Raw genomic sequence first — 16870 nt, 5'->3', positions numbered from 1 at the left:
CTAAGGCTGGTATGTGAATCTGTGGGGGAGGAGTCCGCTGGCGAGGTCGTTCCTGAGCTCCCATCGGAGCGCCGAGCGCTTCTTCTCCGTCGGCACCACGTAGGAGTTCGGCACGTAGGTCCTCCGAGGTTTAGGCTGCCGGGCGGAGGAGGAGCGGTGAGGAAAGGGGATGAATCCGAGGGATGAATATGTAATGATAATAATAAGTTACTCACTGCTGGAGGTTGGTATGCAAGTCGTTCCTAAAAAAAACAAACGCGTAGAAGCAACGGTTAACGTTCACCACTGAGCAGGAAACGGTTCCCATCATATCACGACTGTCCATTGTTGTTAAACACTTGAATCGACGTTACATTCACGCACCCTGAGCTCCGAGCGGAGGGACCGCCGGTCCCCGTCTCCTGGGAGCGTGAACGTTTCCCAGAGCTGCTTGTACTTGAAATACCTGCAGAAGAGAAAGCGATGAGTCATCGACAGCCACCAGCACCAGAGAAGGTTCAGACGCAGCCGCCGTGACTCACTTGGCCACCGGGTCCGTCTTCTTTAAGGTCTGCTGACTCATCGCTGGCCGGATGACTGAAACAGGATTTGTTTTTTTTTCTTTGAATAAGAGCGGTTTTGTCAATAAGAGGATATTCAGAGTTTGTACTTTGGGGTTCTGCTCACTCACAGGATTTGGGTTTGGGTCGAAGGTCACCGTCGCTACGACTTCGAATCTGTCCCGAAAGAAGAGAAAAAGAAACCCAGTAAACAGTGGCTGCTTTTAGCCCCCCCCCCCCCCCTCCCGGGAGACTAGTTACCCACCAGGCCCCCGATGTAGGAGTCCAAGGCGCTGAAGGAGACCTGGTCCGTCCCGGAGCTGTGACCCGAGGAGGACACGTGGAGACCGGCCAGCCGCTGCTCCAGAACGCTCGCTGCTACGGACACAAACGACGACTCGTTGACGTTTGATTCTTTGTGTTAATAAAACGATGTGTGTTCCCTTTAAATACAGCGCCAAACTTACTGTGACGTGTATACGAGTCAACAATGTTAAAATACTAAAACTTAAGTACAATATCTACAAACATCGGGGGGGCTGTCTTCATATAAGGGGGGGGGGGGGGGGAACACATTAAGAGGACGGTTGAATCCTTGTTTCATGTCTTGTGAGAGGAAGCCGTTTACTCGTCTTCTGCCGGAGGTCTCCGTCCCTCTCAGGGTGTCCCGGGTCCACTTTGGAGTCTATAAACTTGATGTCCTTGTTGCTCGAGGACTCTGCTTCGTCCTCAGTGTCTCTCGCTTTAGTTTCCCGTCGCGTCGCCTCTTCGTCACCTCTCCCGCCTTCAGGATTCTTCACGTCCACTTTGTCTTCAGCGGGACAGACTTGTCCTCCCGTCTCAGATCTTGCACGCGGCCCTTTGTCTCCTGCTGGTCCCGCCGCGTCCACCTCTCTGCGGGGACAGCGTGTCTCCGAGGGGCCGAGGTCAAACCAGCCCAGCGAGCAGTCGTCCTCTTCCTCTTCATCGTCCCCCGTCTCGGACGGGTCTCGGCGACTGTCGTGATCGAAGCCCGCGATGTCCCCGTCGTCTCCTCCGTCCAGCTCCTCCGGCTGGAAGGTTCCGTAGCCGGAGGTCATCAGACTATTGGAGCGCCTGCTGCAGCATTCTTCCTCATCATCATCATGTCCGCCTTCCAAACCCTCCGTGCTGACGCCGACCTCGTGGTTCACCTCAGGCTTTTCTTCACGGAGAGGACGAGAGTCGTCCTCCTCCTCCTCCTCCTGAGGAGAGTCCTCTTCACCTGCAGCAGGTGCAGACTCTTCCTCGGCGATCACTCGCTCCTCCTCCTCCTCCTCCGGGTCCTCGTGGTCCTCCGAACCACTGAGCGGCTTGGAGTCGTCTTCCTCCTCTGACTCGTCCTGGAGAGAGTCTCCTGCTTCGCCAACAGGTGTGGACTCCTCCTCCTCCTCCTCCACCTGTCCCTCCTGGAGAGAGTCTTCTGAATAGCTGAAGGATTCAGAGTCCCTTTCATCAGATGTCTCCTGGAGCGAGTCGTCCCCAAAGGGTTTGGACTCGTCCTCCTTTCGTTGCTCCTGGTGAGAGTCCTCTGACCCGCTGACAGGTTCGCAGTGTTCCTCTCCAACCACCTGCTCAGTCTCTTCTTCCTCCTCCTCCTCCTCCTCTCGTCCGTCTCCATCGGACCAAAAGGAGGAGCAGAGCGAGTTCTGCTCGTGGTCCTCTGGAGGTCGGTGCACTTTGTGCATGTTGCCGAGGTGTGTGTCTGGAGGCAGGAGGCTCAGCGAGGGAGCTAAGAGGATTACGCCGACATCCAGGAGCTTCTTCTGGAGCGACGCAGCCCCCCCCCCCGGTGGTGACCAGCGGGATTACTTCAATATTTTATTGGAACTCGACGGAGCAGATGTGGAACTCAACTTTCTCTTTTTCTTTTATTCTGAACTAACAGAATTATTTTTATCCATTTTATATTGATCCAGTTCTTCAATTAGAAATATTTAAATTATTTTATATTTATTTGTTAGTTTGTTTTGCAATTGAAAAAGAGAGGAATATAAAGCAAACAACTTAATAAATCACCTTCTTCGCTGTAGACGGATTCATCGCAGACGAGTGATTGTCCTTCGTGTTTCCTACAGGTGGAAAAAGAGCTGCATTATTATTATTATTTTTATTATTATTATATTTCCAGCCTGGGTGTTACACAAGTACAAAGCTACAGAGCGAGCAGCACGAGACTCGTGAAAAAAACACTTCCCACTAAAACCTACTAATTGCACCTTTATTCATCCTCAGTTTGTGTAAAAAAATTCACCAAATATTCAAAACAACAACAAATTAAATAATAACTTTAAAGAATGAAGAGGGAAATGAAAAGGAACCAGATTCACCTGAGGACTTTCCTCTTGATGTAGCGGCCCCTGTGGGAGTCGGGGGTGGAGGCGTAGCTGTCCGTTAGCGCCGGGTGGAGGCTTTCGCCCGGGTCCGGCTCCTCCTCCTCCTCCTCCACCTGCAGCCTGCCGGGCGGCCCGTGAGGAGGCCCGTGGTTCAGAGCCACCGAGTGCCGAGCGTACGAGTCACAGCTGATCACCTGCCAACGCAAAGCACCCGTCACAAGCCACTCAAAGAGGTTGATTGTCTTCAAGACAAATCTCCACGTGAACGACACCAAACGTTACACAATAATCCAGTTTTAAGTGTGCACTTTTTCCTCCATGGGAGTAAAAATAGTCACATTTGAAATACAATAAATGAATGTGTCATTATTGATGCCTGAGATTACTTTGTTCAGGTGTCGCTACACGTACCTGTCGCTCATGCTGCACGTTTCCTGCATGTAAGAAAAAGCCTTGACCAGAGTTTTCAAAGTAGCACGGACCCACTGTGAAGCAACGCGGGGAATAGATTAGTGTTAATGGAGGACATTTATTACATTTATTTATTTACTCTGACACGCTGTGAGCGGCGGCCGCGTGGCGTGCGCCGACCTTTCTCTTTGGTGTAGGCGGGAGGACTCGGCCCAGAGGCGGCGCCGTTCGTCCCAGCCGACGAGGCAAAGCGTTTCCATTCTCCACGTCGAACCAGCTCGTCCAGGTCTGACATTAAAGGGAGAAGAGTTTTTATCAATGTCCCATGTTTGATAGTTATTTCTTCGTCTGTTATAATTGGACGGTGGTGAATTACAATGATTCATTATGTTACATCAACGTGCAAAATAAAGTTGTATTTGTGCTTCAGACCTTGCTTGAATTCACACAGACGATGTTTCGGTATGTTTTTGTATCCGAGGGCTAAAAGTTGTTCTTGAATTTCCTCTTCTGAAAAATCCAGGATGTCCATTATATTCTTAAGGAGGAAGCAGAAAGCCTGAAGGTGGAAACAAATGACTATAAAACAGGTCTAAAGAAGATCAAAAGAGCTCTTAAATTAAGTTAAAACACATTTATTTTTTATTCAGTTCAGCTTTAGCTCTTTCTGTGTAGTCAGGTTTCCTTTGGGAAGTTAGTGATAAATAATAAACATTCCTGCCTTGACTTTAGTGAGTCGTTGTCAGTGAGGACGTTGTTTACTATAGAAAAGTGAATTAAATTACTCGAAGATTAATGCAGAAAAACATAGTGAATTAAAGCTCACTTACATCAGCTGCTACTTATGTAATAAATAAATTAAAGTGAACTGAGGCTATTGTTCGAGACGAATTAAGCAGTTCACTGTTGAGATCTAATGCGGCCTCTTGTTTTGGTTTGATTTAGTTTAATTAGTTAAACCGTAAAGTGGACGCCTTTCTAAAAAGGGTACGGGGAGCGAGCTAGGCTAACAGTTAGCATTCACGCTGCAGTGAACAAAAACAACGACAACTAACGTTAACTTGATGGCGTTTTACCTGTTTCTCACTGCAGGAGGACGGTTCGCTGTTACGCTGAATTCATAAGGTCAACATCCCCGGATACGTGTGTGTGTGTGTGGTTTGGTTCATAAATGTCGTTGTGTTGTTTACAGGAAGGGGACCACAGCGCCGAGACAACGGCCGGTTATCGAGCTTTGAAAACGACGCCCTCGGCGTCTTCCGCCAACTTCCGGTGCTTTTCTTCTTCGTTGGTGTTTATTAGCGGTCGGCGGGTTTGTGCAGCAGCGCCACCCGCGTGTCCGGAGTGCAACAGGAGCACTAAACAACCCCAGTTCAAATCATGTTCTTCCTTTTTTAACAAGTTAAATTACAGTGAAAAACTAGTTTCAGGTAATACATAAAGTGCAGTTTTCTGCTAATACTTACATACTTAGTAGTGTGTTTGCACAGTAGCTCCTTTACTTGTGAATCTGAATACGTCCTCTTCCATTGACTTTGGAATCGTCTTTGATTCGTGACGCCTGCATTCTTCCGGGGATCCAGGGATCTGTTGTCGTCATCCAACACATGACAAGCAAAAGCAAAACTGGATGGTTGATTCCAGGAGTAAAAAGCAGCAACACAAACAGTTCTCTGCCCAAGTAATGCGGCCGACCTCTTTTACCTCACTTACAAACATTGTCCATCCGACTGAGCAGCGAGCATCATGGCGTCCACCTGGATTGTGTCCACCAGTCGAGGCGGATCCTGGATGAAAATAACAGACCTGAACATGTGCGAACCACTTAATTCCTCCAGGCCTCTCGTTTCTCCTCTTTTAATCTTTCATTGTCACGGCCACTCTCAACTGACTGTGGGGTCAAATGTATTTTAATTTCATGGAAAAAGGTAAGTACACCCCCCTCCCCTGTGTGTGTGTGTGTAGAGAAGCCCACCCCTTCTCCTGCTGAGCCTCTTATGAATAATCAGGGCTTCTAACGTCCTCCCCTTCCAGCAGGCGGTGGGCTTTCAGTCGGGGGGGAGACTGACAGGTGGACCGTTTAATCTGGGAGAAAAGGGACTTTTCCTCGTCTTCCTCGGCCCTGGGACGACCATGTCTCGCTCCGGGATCTGTCGGGAGTCTTTGCTGGTGATTTTGCTGCAGGTGGTGTTGATTTGCTCGGCTCAGGTGAGAAGATGTTAGAGCTCTTTATTCCTGCAGGTGGCTGGCGTTTACACAGATTGTTGTAAAACGTGGATTATATTCAGTGTTTTTATCCAATGTGTATGAACGATGTCATAATGTGAGTATCTGAGGCAAAGGTATGATCCTTAATGGTTCATGTGTTTCTTTTAAACGGAAATGTACACGTTGTACACTTTATTAAATATTTTGGAGTCATAGAGATCATTTTGAGGGACTGATGTGTACTTTATTTCTGGTTTTAGTGTTTCTATTGTCAGGCACCACCTATGAAATCACTTTGTGACCCATCTGTTAAATCTGGGCTCATTTAAGGGGAAAACGTTTTAAACGTTTTCATTCAAAACCGGCGTTATTTACAAAAAGACGTTTAATTCCGTGGAGCTGATGGCGGCGGTGGGGCGCAGCAACGGGACCGTAATGGGAACCCGGCTTTAGTTTCCTGACCTTTCCCTGAACAATGAGCGTCTGTGTCTGAGCCGCACAGATGAAATTCAGTGAGTGAGTATTTTAATGCGTGTGTTTATTCTGCAGAGGGGCCCGGTCGGTCCCAGAGGCCCCCCGGGGCCGATGGGAGTAGCAGGCGTGCCCGGAGTGGACGGCATTGATGTGAGTTTCTGAAGCCGGCGGGATCGGGTCCAGCAGGTTTTTAATCGTTTCACACATGAAGGAGTTATTTTAATTTTTTTTAAAAAGTCCTCACGTGAGGCGAAGAAAACAGATTAACGGACCTCACAAGGATTGTTGTTCTTTCAAACTACAGTCAGATCATTTTTAGCCTTTAATTCAGATTAAATTCTGCACCATGAGTTGGAAAAGATTTTTAATCCCGATTGAATCAAGTTTTTCTTAATCCCACAAACATGTTCATTCGAGTTCCACCAAAAACAAAGAGTCAGTAGATCCATTGATTTATTAATAAATCCTTCCAGGGACAACGGCTCAGTGGACGACGTGGGGTGGTGGGGTTATACAGCAGGACCCTTAATGTCCTTCAGCTTCTCTGACTTCTTCAACCACCTTCCTCCTGCAGGGCGACCGAGGAGAAGACTCCAAGGTGGACGGAGGACCGGTGAGTGGGCCCTAACCCCCCCCCCCCCCATCCCCCCCCCCCCGGTGTGATTGATGGCTGATGACTGATCTGCTCTCTGATCCGTCTGCAGGGACCCGACGGAGACGACGGCCGGGACGGAGCTCCGGGAGCTGCAGGCCTTCCGGGGGCCGACGTGAGTGGAGACACCGGACGGAACACCCGTCGACGTCGCTCTTTTTTTGGGGGGGGGGGGGGGGCCTCGCGTGCCTTCCTGACAGAAACAGGGCTCTTTGTGTGTGGGAGGTGGATGGAGGGTTGGGGGAGGGGGGGGGGGGTGCAGAATGGACCCAGTGTGTCCGAGCGCTGAGGACACATCCAGAGCTTCATGTGGATCCAAACGTGTGGGAAAAGCTCGAAGAGGTGGAGGAAGGAGCTACACCTACGTCAGCAAATAGACCACACTGCAGAGCCTGGAGGAGATCATTTTGGGTCTTTGGGTGGAGGAACACACACAGCTTCCTTTTGACTTTTGGTTTTGTGACCTCGGGAGTGTCTTTGAGAGTTATGGAGGAGGCACGGGAGGGGAGGGGCTGATGGAAGGAAGGCCACGCCCCCTCCCGATATGACAAAGATCATTCATACCTTAAGAGGACCATTTCCTGTTGTGTTGGGCTGGTCTCTCTCTTGGTTCAGTGATGACGTCACTGGTCCCTCTGTGCAACATCAATCGTAATCCTCTCGAGATGAAACTTGTCTCTCACCACAACCACTGATGCTCTATTCCACACATTTATTCCACCATTAAGGTTATTTTTTTCAAATGTTGTGTCATCTTTGTAGGGACCCGTTGGACCTCCTGGAGATCCGGGCCTGGGGGGCCCCAAAGGACAAAAAGTAACTTTATTATTGCTTTACTCTGTTGGATTTTCCCTTCTGTTTAATAAATGTAAATAAATGTATGATGTTCTGTATCTGTCGCACTCAGGGTTCTTGTTTGTGTTTGTTTTCAGGGACAACAGGGGCCCATCGGGTCTGTGGGGGCGAAGGTGAGCACAAACACAACAACAAAGCATTTTGACCATAATTACTTTGTGTTTAATCGTTTTTTCGAGACAGAAAAGGAAGTTTTCAGTCTTTTCTGTGCTTCACATGATTTTAAACTGAATATCTTTGAGTTACTGACTTTAAAAAAAGATATTTAAAGATCACTTTGAATCCCCGATTTCTCTCCACAGGGGGTCGGACCCGACGGGCTGGATGTGAGTATGCACACAGTGTCTAAGCACAGCGTTGTCATGGTTACCGATGTCAGGTGGGTCACGAGGTCACCCGGAGGATGCAGATATACCTGCGTTGATTTCATCAAAAACCACCGGCTTTAATGTACATTTTACTGTTACTGGCCACTTGGTCTCATTTATTTTCTGGAAACAAAGTGTCATTGGTCCTTTAATCTGTTTGTTTACAGCGGGGAGTGAACCGTATTTATATATTATTATTGGTGGATTAATATGTGCCGGTAAAAAAAGTTATTAAGTGAATACATTGATACTTTATACATATTTATTTGCATTTGTTCAGCTGCGTAAGAGGACTCACTGCGTCACACGGTGATGTTTCTCGTGTGCCAACAGGGCCTCCCGGGCACAGACGGGCTGCCAGGAGAACTCGGCAAAGTTGGAGCACCTGTGAGTACACCTGTTGGTCCTGTTTATAAGCACGACAAAAACCACCACTAAATACATATATGTATATATAGAGATATAATGTATATAATGTAGTTGTACTTGTGCTGAAAGACTTAAACCTCTCACAGGGATCAAGAGGCGGGCGAGGTCCTGTGGGTCTCCCTGGTTCTGCTGGGCCGCGGGTAAATATTATCATAATATGACTGATGTTAAGCTCTAACTCTTAATGAGTGGGCGTAACACTGCGGGAGGTTAAAGGTCAAAGGTTAACTTCAGCTCATATGAGAGTAATGTGTTTTCATGTCTTTTTTCCCAGGGTCCTCCGGGTGTGTATAAAGGCGAGGACCTGGTGAGTTTGACCCCAAGGGACACAACAATTTCAACAAAATGGCTTTCTGCCCCGTCAAAATAAAAGCACTTGTTTCCTGCTATAAAGACTAAAAAACATGGCTGACATCTAACCACAAAGTCAGCAAGTTTCATCCATCAGGTTTTGGCCTATTAAAGGACCTCGTTGTTTACTTTAAAGTTCAATAATTTGTGTTGTAACACAACTGAAAGCCACAGTGATGTGTTCAAGTGCTCGTAGAAAGCTCGGACATCGGAGAGACGACCATCGACTGATCAAGGGCACGGCGTCCTCTATTTTTAAACTTGTCTCTACTCGCTCATGGGTGTGAGGGTGTGTGTGTGTGTGTGGGGGGGGGCAGTGGAGGGTGGCGGCCCCTAGTGGCGGGGCTCTTCCATGACCTTAAATAGGCTGTGGTGTGTTTCAGTGTCCCAACGCCTGTCCCGCAGGACTCAACGGACATTCTGGCCTCCCCGGCATGAAGGTGAGTGAAGCGTATTTTATTTTTTACCAAATGAATGTTTAAACTTTATTGCCGATGAGTTGGGACAAAAGACACCAGAGATCATTTCAGTCACGATGTTAAAAAAATCAAGTGAATCCCTGTGACAAAACGAACATTTCACTCTTGACATGAGATGAATGGTGGATAAAAACTTCTATAATAATCGAATCTCACCCATTTTTTCTGCCTTTAGGGCCACAAAGGGGTCAAAGGTGAATCCGGTGAGCCCGGAAGACAAGGACACAAGGTAACACGCGTCTGCCTCTATGATCCCCTCTGAGACGTAGAAGGCAGTGGATGAAAAACTTACCCGAGCTTCTCTTTCAGGGGGAGGAAGGAGAACAAGGACCGGCGGGGGAAGTCGGAGCTCAAGGACCACCGGTGAAATATTCCTCCATTTTCTCTGAAGACGCTTCACAATGAGACGTCTCATCGCACGTACCAACACTTTTCTGTCTCTTCTCCCTCCCTCCGTCCGCCGAATTCGGCTTTTAGGGCCCAGGCGGAAAGAGAGGCCTCCAAGGAATCCCCGGGCCCAAAGGGGACAGGGTGAGACCGGTCGAACGCACCCACAAAGACGCGAAGACGTGAAGCGAAAACAGAGATGATGCTACCAATTATGATTAAACCCACATCAACGACATTTCACAATAAAAGCTCATTACAACATGCATTCAACATGAGTCACACAAGTGGCTTGAAGGCCTTTTTTTGGGCTATTTTCTCTTTTTGTTTGCATCGTATTAAAAATGGATATTGTTGTGATTTGCTAAAAAAAATACATTTAATCCCCTCCAACCGGGATGTTCAGCGTTCTGCCACTTTGTAGAACAGAGGATTCATCAATAAATTGATAAACAAATCGGCTTTTCCTTACAAAATGTTCCCGTTTCTAGGGAGCTCGTGGACAACAAGGTGATGGAGGTCCTCGAGGAATCCAGGGAGCCCCAGTGAGTCTTTTCTTTCACCTCTGTTCACCCCCCCCCCCCCCCCCCCCGCTTGTGATTAAACATAAAAAATGCTAAAACCCTCAACCGATGACATCTTTCAGGGCGACCGGGGTCAAAGGGGAGCCGTCGGGGAGCTCGGACCAGCGGGGGTTCGGGTGAGATCTTACTCACACACAAGTTTGTCACCGATTCTTTTGTTTCTCCTGAGTTCCCTGTCACCAACACGAGATGCTTCCTCCTGTGATGTTTTTTAGGGGGATTCCGGTCCGTCGGGGATCAGAGGAGTGCCGGGGCCCAAGGGAGAGCCTGTGAGCGCCGCTTCTTCTCCTCACTCAATCAATCACTAACAATAATTCCCACAATGCAACCTGATGGAGGCCTGGCCCTTCATTTGAACAGATATCACATGCTGTAATATATGTATATACATATATAGAGAGAGAGATCTCGACGTAAAGCGTTTGTCCTCTTGGTCCACAGGGCCTCGCCGGGCCAGATGGCCGTGAGGGAATACCTGGTCTGCCCGGATCCAAGGTATCGCCCGACAATTATTTACTGCATCCGTCGCACCAGTTGGCTTTCAGGTAGAAAGGCGGTCGTCTGAACGTTTGTTCCTGTGGTTTCTTCAGGGTCTCACTGCGAAAAATGGGGCTCCGGGTGTTGCTGGCCCACAAGGGCTTCCTGTGAGTGTGACCTTTGACCCAGAAGCATCCCTGGTTCTTCCTCCGCAGAGAGAGAGAGCGATGTGTTGATGTGTCTTGTCTTCATGTAGGGTTTGCCAGGCACTTGGGGCCAGAAGGGAGTCAGTGGTGCAGCGGTATGATCTGATATCGTAACTGACGTCTCCAACATTGAAACCTTCTAGAGGATGATTATTTACGGTTAAATGAACTGCTCCGGTTTCCCCTTTCCAGGGAATCCCAGGTGATCCAGGTGCTGTTGGGGAGATGGGGTCTCCAGGGAAACAAGTAAGTGTAAAGCACACACATTTCATTTAAAGCAAAGGCCTCAGATCTAAACGTGTTTTGTTGTTCTGACCTCGTGGTGCGGTCCGTCTGCTTGCAGGGCGAGCGAGGCGAGCAGGGCGAGGTGGGACCGGTCGGAGCCCGAGGAGGACCAGTGAGTCAGCTGCATCTTCATTCCAGTACAGCGGCCTCCATCGCACACTCACGCCCGTCCGGGCCGGGCAGCATTTGTAGATTGCGTAAACGCTTAAAGTCCAATTGAAGCAGGAACACAAACCCTATTTTTAAGGGTTTATCCTTCGTCTCCAAGATGAGAACTTAACAAGAAGTAAACCTGACTTGAGCGAGGATCACCAGATCAATGTGAAGCGTAAATGATGCCATTTGCATCATTTAATACGAAACGGTGCAAAGAAATAAGTAATTCTGATGACTTCAGTTGCTAAAGCCGACGTAAACGCTGCCAGATGAAAGCAAAAAAGAGAGAGAAACTATAACTGAGCTTCTCGTAACTTAAGTCAGGCTGCATTTGCAGCTCAAATGTGTAATCTAGATTAAAAGCATCTTCTTTTTGTTTAAAATTTTCATTTAATTTTCAATTTTTTAAATTGCCAACAACAGCCAAACATTTGTTTTTGTTTTAATTTGTGATTTGATACGTTTATGCATCTCTTCGTGTTTTCTCTCCACATTAAAATGTCGTTTTTCTCTGGTTCAGGGCGCACGAGGAGAGCGAGGGCCCGGCGGGCCTCTGGGATCACCAGGACCCCGGGTAAGACCCCCCTCTAACACACCTGAACACCTGAGTGGGTACAGAACAAAGAATGAGGGTCAAACCACAACCACAAGTTTCTGTGTCCTGATATTTACTGGAAAAATCTTTAGTATGTATTATATTATATAAAAGATAAAACCCACAACTTGATACCCGGCTCTATCGAGTTAAGCATCAACACAGGTGCATACTACATAAGTACTATGTATACATTCAAAGTTAAATCAAATAAAGAATAATAACTTTGACCCTAATCAAGTGCGTAGAAAGGTGCCCAAAAGGGGTGTGGCCCCAGCACAGAACCCTGTGGTGCTCCAAACTTAGTTATGAGTTATGAGTCAAGCGTCTCTCCATAAAATGACGTGTTATGTTAAAACAAAGAAAAATAACACTTTCATGAAGTCGAGACGAGCTCGTTGATTAACAAGCCGTGATGAACTGGCTTTTAATCACACACAAACAATTTAGTTAAAACATTTTTTTTAAAGAAATTTCTCTGTGTTTTATAAGAATGAATGCCATACATTAGATATAGATTTAAAAAACCTGAATCCTGGATGTAAAGAAGAAGATATTGTTATCATTGTAAAGATAAATGTAGGAACAACATTGCTTTTCTGAAGGCGCTTTTTAAACCTGAGAGAAAAACAACAGGATTACAGTAACACTATAAAAGATTAGACCATATACGGATTGTGAAGCAGATACAAAAACATGCACATATTATAAAGCTAAGCTCAAAACATAATAATCTCCTGAACCTTCCTGCTCAAAACCTCGGCTCTATTTCAAACTAAGAGGTCGAAACACAAGCAACCGGTGTCCACAAATACTTCGTGCTGAAGGTACCACTCGACCAGGAGAAACCTCGCATCTGGCAGCTGAGGTGTCCACTGAAGAGTGGCAGGTCCTCCAAGAACTCCTGTGGCTGTGGTGAAGTCTCTAATCCGCCGTGAGCGGGCATGAATGGCCTCTTGTTGCACAAATCCGATGGGCAAAGGGGTTTTTCTTCATTTAAGGGGGGCGGGGGGGTCATAGCAAAAAAGAGGCCCTGAAAGAGCTCTCTGTTCCCCAGGAATGCCTGAAACCCGTTGGCCCACTGTACTCCTGGGTCCTGGGGGGGGGGGGGGGGGGGTCCAGCCTCACAGATCAGATGATGTGAAGCTGGGTATGTTTATGTTTATACTGCGGCTGTGCTCAGGTTAAGGGGTGGGACTGTTCCAAGCGTCACACAGTCGGTCTTATGTTGTGAATCTGAGTGTGTGTACATTGTGTGTATTTGACTGATTATTTGTGTGTGCGCATATTTTAACAGGGAATCAAGGGGGATCCAGGCCTCCCCGGTCTTCCTGGTCCTGCTGGTTACCGCGGTGAGAAGGGCGACAGGGTGAGTGACACACAACACACAACACAAACACAAAGATGGACCCAAACCAGTCAGGAGCACATAGACGCTTTGTCAACACATTGAGGTTGCTGTAAAATGTACTCAGGCTCACGCTGTGACAGCAACCTGTCAATCAGCGTGTAGCCCCGCCCTAAAGCATCCCCTCTTCATGGTCTGTTTGACTCTAAATGGACCATCATTCACTAAATGAACATCATGGTGCATTGAAGAACACTTGAAACTAGAGACTGAGGCCATAAACTCATGTTTACAATGTTTACTGAGGGAATAAATCAAGTAGAGAAGTAGAGTCATTTCCTCATAGACGTCTATGGGAGCAGAGTCGCCCCCTGCTGGTCTCTACACAGAAGTAGAGTCATTTCCTTATAGACGTCTATGGGAGCAGAGGAGTCGCCCCCTGCTGGTCACTACACAGAAGTAGAGTCATTTCCTCATAGACGTCTATGGGAGCAGAGTCGCCCCCTGCTGGTCACTACACAGAATGCAGCTTTTAAGACAGTGATGGTTGCCATGGTCGGGAATCTGTAGATGTCAAAATGAAAAGAGTCATCACAGCTGTAAGTTTCCCCCTTTGAAATACTTACATCTGTAGTTCAGTGATTGATCCAAGCTCACACTGAACATAGTGATGCTAAGACACACTCTCTTTCACCTCCTCAGTGTTGGATTTGTGTGCGAGCTCAAATGTTTTTTTCTTCCTCAGGGGGCCGTCGGCCTCGATGGTCCGAAAGGAGACCAGGTACGTCTCACAGGTTGCAGATAACACGCCTGCAACTGAATGTTAGACCACGCGGTGTTCAGCACATGAAACAGATGAAAATGCTTTTGATTTCAGGGCTCTGCAGGCGCTGAAGGAACAGCGGGCGATGCCGGAGAACTGGTAAGCGACTGAAACCCTTTGTTTTCACGCATTAGTCGTGATTTGTTTGTTGAGGGAGAAATAAAAAAAAAAACACAGAGGAATGTGAGGAATGCCTCCAACGTAGTAGAAGCACTGCAGGATCGACTTTTTTATAACAGCATGTCTTCTTCTTTCAGGGGGATCAAGGAGAACCGGGGGAGAAAGGATCGGTACGGGGATGCTTGTGTTTTTGCTGTGGAGCGGCAACGTTTTGAGCTCACCACGAAAAGCTCCTTTGTGTTCTAAGCCCCGCCCCCCGTCCTGACGTCGCGGTGTTGATTACAGACCGGCCCCCCGGGCCAGACGGGGAACAAAGGACCCGAGGGCGGCAGAGGACAGCAGGGCAAAGAGGGCAAGCCGGGCCAACCGGGGCCTCGTGGCATGCAGGGCGACGCGGGGGTACCTGGCCTGCCGGGGGGGCAGGGCCCAGCGGTGAGATGCCTTTTTTTTTTTACCTCCGAAATGTTTCCGTCCGTACAGACTTCTGGATTAGAAAGTACCAATCCTTCATTTAAGCTTCCGGGGGCCGCGTTCGCATGAGATGTCCTTCAGTTGAGGTCAACAAACGGCTCCTCGTTGAGAGCAACCTTTTGTTTTTGTTCAGGGGAAATCTCCGACGGACACAGACATCAAACGGGTCTGCATGAGGGTGATGCAAGGTAAGGTTCACCTTCTACCCCACCCATCATGTGTCATGCTGGCAAAGTATCGTAGCGCCCACTTCTACTGGAGCGGCCCAGATTACCGCTGACAGAGCTTCTGAATACCGACCTGCGACGTGTCCTGCTGCGTCACAGAGCAGCTGGCCCAGCTGGCGGCGAGCCTGAGGAGGCCCGAGTCCGGCATCTCCGGGATCCCCGGCCCCCCCGGCCCGCCCGGACCCCCGGGCCCCACCGGGGAGAACGGCTTCCCCGGACACGGCGGCTCTCGGGGACTGCCCGGGCTGAAGGGTCCGGCCGGGCTCATCGGGCGCAAAGGACCCAAAGGTGAGCTTCGCGTCGCGTGGTCATGTGACTTAAGGTGGTTTGCGTCTGGGGAAAAATGAACTGGTAAGATTCTCAAACTCTCTGGAGGACCAGTAACACTTCCCAAGGCGGCACCAGACGGTCAAACGCTGCATTCTCTCTACTGTCCACCAGGGGGCGACTCCTCTGGTCCCATAGACGTCTATGGGAAAAATACCCTCTTCTCTCTTGATTCATTCCCTCAGTAGGTCCAAGGTGGCGTCACGACAACTTCGTCCACTTCCTCTGCACAGAGTATGATCGTAACACGCGCCATCTCTTCTCTTCTGTACCTTTGGGCCTTTTTGGATTCTAAAACTTTTCATCCTCAAAGTAAAATGTCTGGGGAGCAGCACCTGCTGACCTCGAGTTCATCTCGAGGAAACTGAGCTTCGGATCAGTTCTGGCAGAGAAAGGATGTGATTGGTGCGTCTGTGGGAGGAACCCTCCCCTCTGAAGGAATGTTTGGTTCATTCCGTCTCCCGTGTTCTTTATTTATATCCCGTTCTGACCCACTTCCGTCCGGTTCATCGCCGAGGCAACGCCCGAACTCACGGCTAAATCCGGCAAATTCAATTACGTGCGTCCTCTGTGCAGGTGACCAGGGCGACCGAGGGGACAGGGGACCCACCGAGAGGGGGCCCAAAGGGGCGCCGGGGGCCCCGGGTCTACCAGGCAAGTGATGATGACCAAGGACTCATTGCTATGAAATGACGAAGCTATAGAATATATAAGAATGAATGACCCCCTGCTCCTCTCAGGCGAACCCGGCCGAGCGGCTTACGGCACAGACGGTCGCGACGGGGAGAGGGGCCCCCGCGGCGTCCCCGGCGTGCCGGGAGTCCCCGGGCCCCCCGGCACCGCCGGCGCCACCGGTTACTGCGCGTCGTCCCAGTGCGTCCCGCCCATGGTGGCGGCGCCGGTGTTCGCCAAGGACTCCGGCATGAAGGGCCCCGGTGAGATGTGAGGAGCAGGAGCCGGAAACCAGGAGGGGGGGGGGGGGGGCATTTGTCTTTTTCACGGTTTTATTTCTGGGGGTCACTGGGTTCCCTTGAAGCGGATTGGTTTACGAGCTGAAGGTGAACACTGAGAAGCCAAATGCAGCTCCTGAAAAGGCCTTCACGCAAAAAGCTTAATTTGACCTTTTGACCTCACGTTTCTACCCGAGCAGCAGCGTCTGAACGTGATTCTGTTCTTGTAAATGTGTCGATACGCAGATGATCCAGCTGAACGCACGTGTTGTTGAGCTTCTGTCCACTTTAACTTCAGCTTATGTTTGATATTTGTTGTCATGACGACTGTAGTTTGTGAAAACCTCAGTTTTATGACTTATTTATTATATCACGATTCAAGGTGACGTCTTCGAGTTGTACAAAGGAAGAAATAAACACGTTTTGATAACCTCTGGCATGTTTTGTTTAAACAAAACCATTTTCTCCTATTCTTTTAATCGCGTGGTGCATGAATGAAAAATTCCATTACTTAGGATTGTTTCAAGATTTCAAAATTACATCCAACTAAACCACCGAAATAATTTGGGATTTTGAAAGACATTTAATGCAATGAAGGTTTTCTTAACTCATGATGACTATACAGAGGACGACGTGATTCAATCCTGAACATAAGGCCTGAATTCTGATACATTTCCTGAAACATAAGATGGCTCCTATGAAATAAAAATTACTGCCATAAACATGTTTTTCTGGTGTAATAATTGAAAACAAAAATTACATTTGATTCCCTCAGAACCATAAAATAAAAACTG

At 48.5% G+C, this 16870-nt stretch overlaps 2 protein-coding genes across 4 annotated transcripts; one reads left to right on the top strand and one right to left on the bottom strand.

Annotated features, from left to right (window-relative positions):
• hyls1 (HYLS1 centriolar and ciliogenesis associated) lies at positions 1 to 4652 on the bottom strand. Of its 3 annotated transcripts, none has more exons than XM_037472123.2 (12): positions 4381 to 4652; positions 3737 to 3863; positions 3485 to 3592; positions 3305 to 3378; positions 2888 to 3087; positions 2577 to 2629; positions 805 to 914; positions 671 to 716; positions 522 to 576; positions 364 to 445; positions 216 to 242; positions 1 to 135 (listed from the first exon to the last, which is right to left on the bottom strand). In XM_037472123.2, the coding sequence occupies exons 2-12, from the start codon at positions 3834 to 3836 to the stop codon at positions 1 to 3; spliced, it is 990 nt and encodes a 329-aa protein (XP_037328020.2). In that variant the 5' UTR covers positions 3837 to 3863; positions 4381 to 4652. The 3 variants fall into 3 exon arrangements, with proteins under 3 accessions (XP_037328020.2, XP_037328019.2, XP_037328018.2); XM_037472122.2 differs by having other exon boundaries at positions 805 to 917; positions 3737 to 3842; XM_037472121.2 differs by having other exon boundaries at positions 805 to 917; positions 4381 to 4651.
• A 716-nt stretch (positions 4653 to 5368) lies between these two features.
• On the top strand, positions 5369 to 16802 carry col9a1a (collagen, type IX, alpha 1a). The gene is made up of 32 exons (XM_037472205.2): positions 5369 to 5512; positions 6062 to 6136; positions 6561 to 6599; positions 6691 to 6753; positions 7401 to 7454; positions 7571 to 7606; positions 7796 to 7819; positions 8195 to 8248; positions 8377 to 8430; positions 8565 to 8597; positions 9025 to 9081; positions 9296 to 9349; positions 9430 to 9483; positions 9598 to 9651; positions 9999 to 10052; positions 10154 to 10207; positions 10307 to 10360; positions 10533 to 10586; positions 10682 to 10735; positions 10825 to 10869; positions 10967 to 11020; positions 11118 to 11171; positions 11736 to 11789; positions 13108 to 13179; positions 13904 to 13939; positions 14036 to 14080; positions 14239 to 14271; positions 14387 to 14533; positions 14706 to 14760; positions 14899 to 15087; positions 15703 to 15780; positions 15867 to 16802. The coding sequence occupies exons 1-32, from the start codon at positions 5438 to 5440 to the stop codon at positions 16070 to 16072; spliced, it is 2064 nt and encodes a 687-aa protein (XP_037328102.1). The 5' UTR covers positions 5369 to 5437; the 3' UTR covers positions 16073 to 16802.
• Positions 16803 to 16870: the final 68 nt, after the last annotated feature.

Source organism: Pungitius pungitius, chromosome 9, assembly GCF_949316345.1.
Source record: "Pungitius pungitius chromosome 9, fPunPun2.1, whole genome shotgun sequence".
Taxonomy (NCBI): domain Eukaryota; kingdom Metazoa; phylum Chordata; class Actinopteri; order Perciformes; family Gasterosteidae; genus Pungitius; species Pungitius pungitius.
Note: the sequence above shows the minus strand (reverse complement) of the source record. Positions and strands in the feature narration are given on the sequence as shown.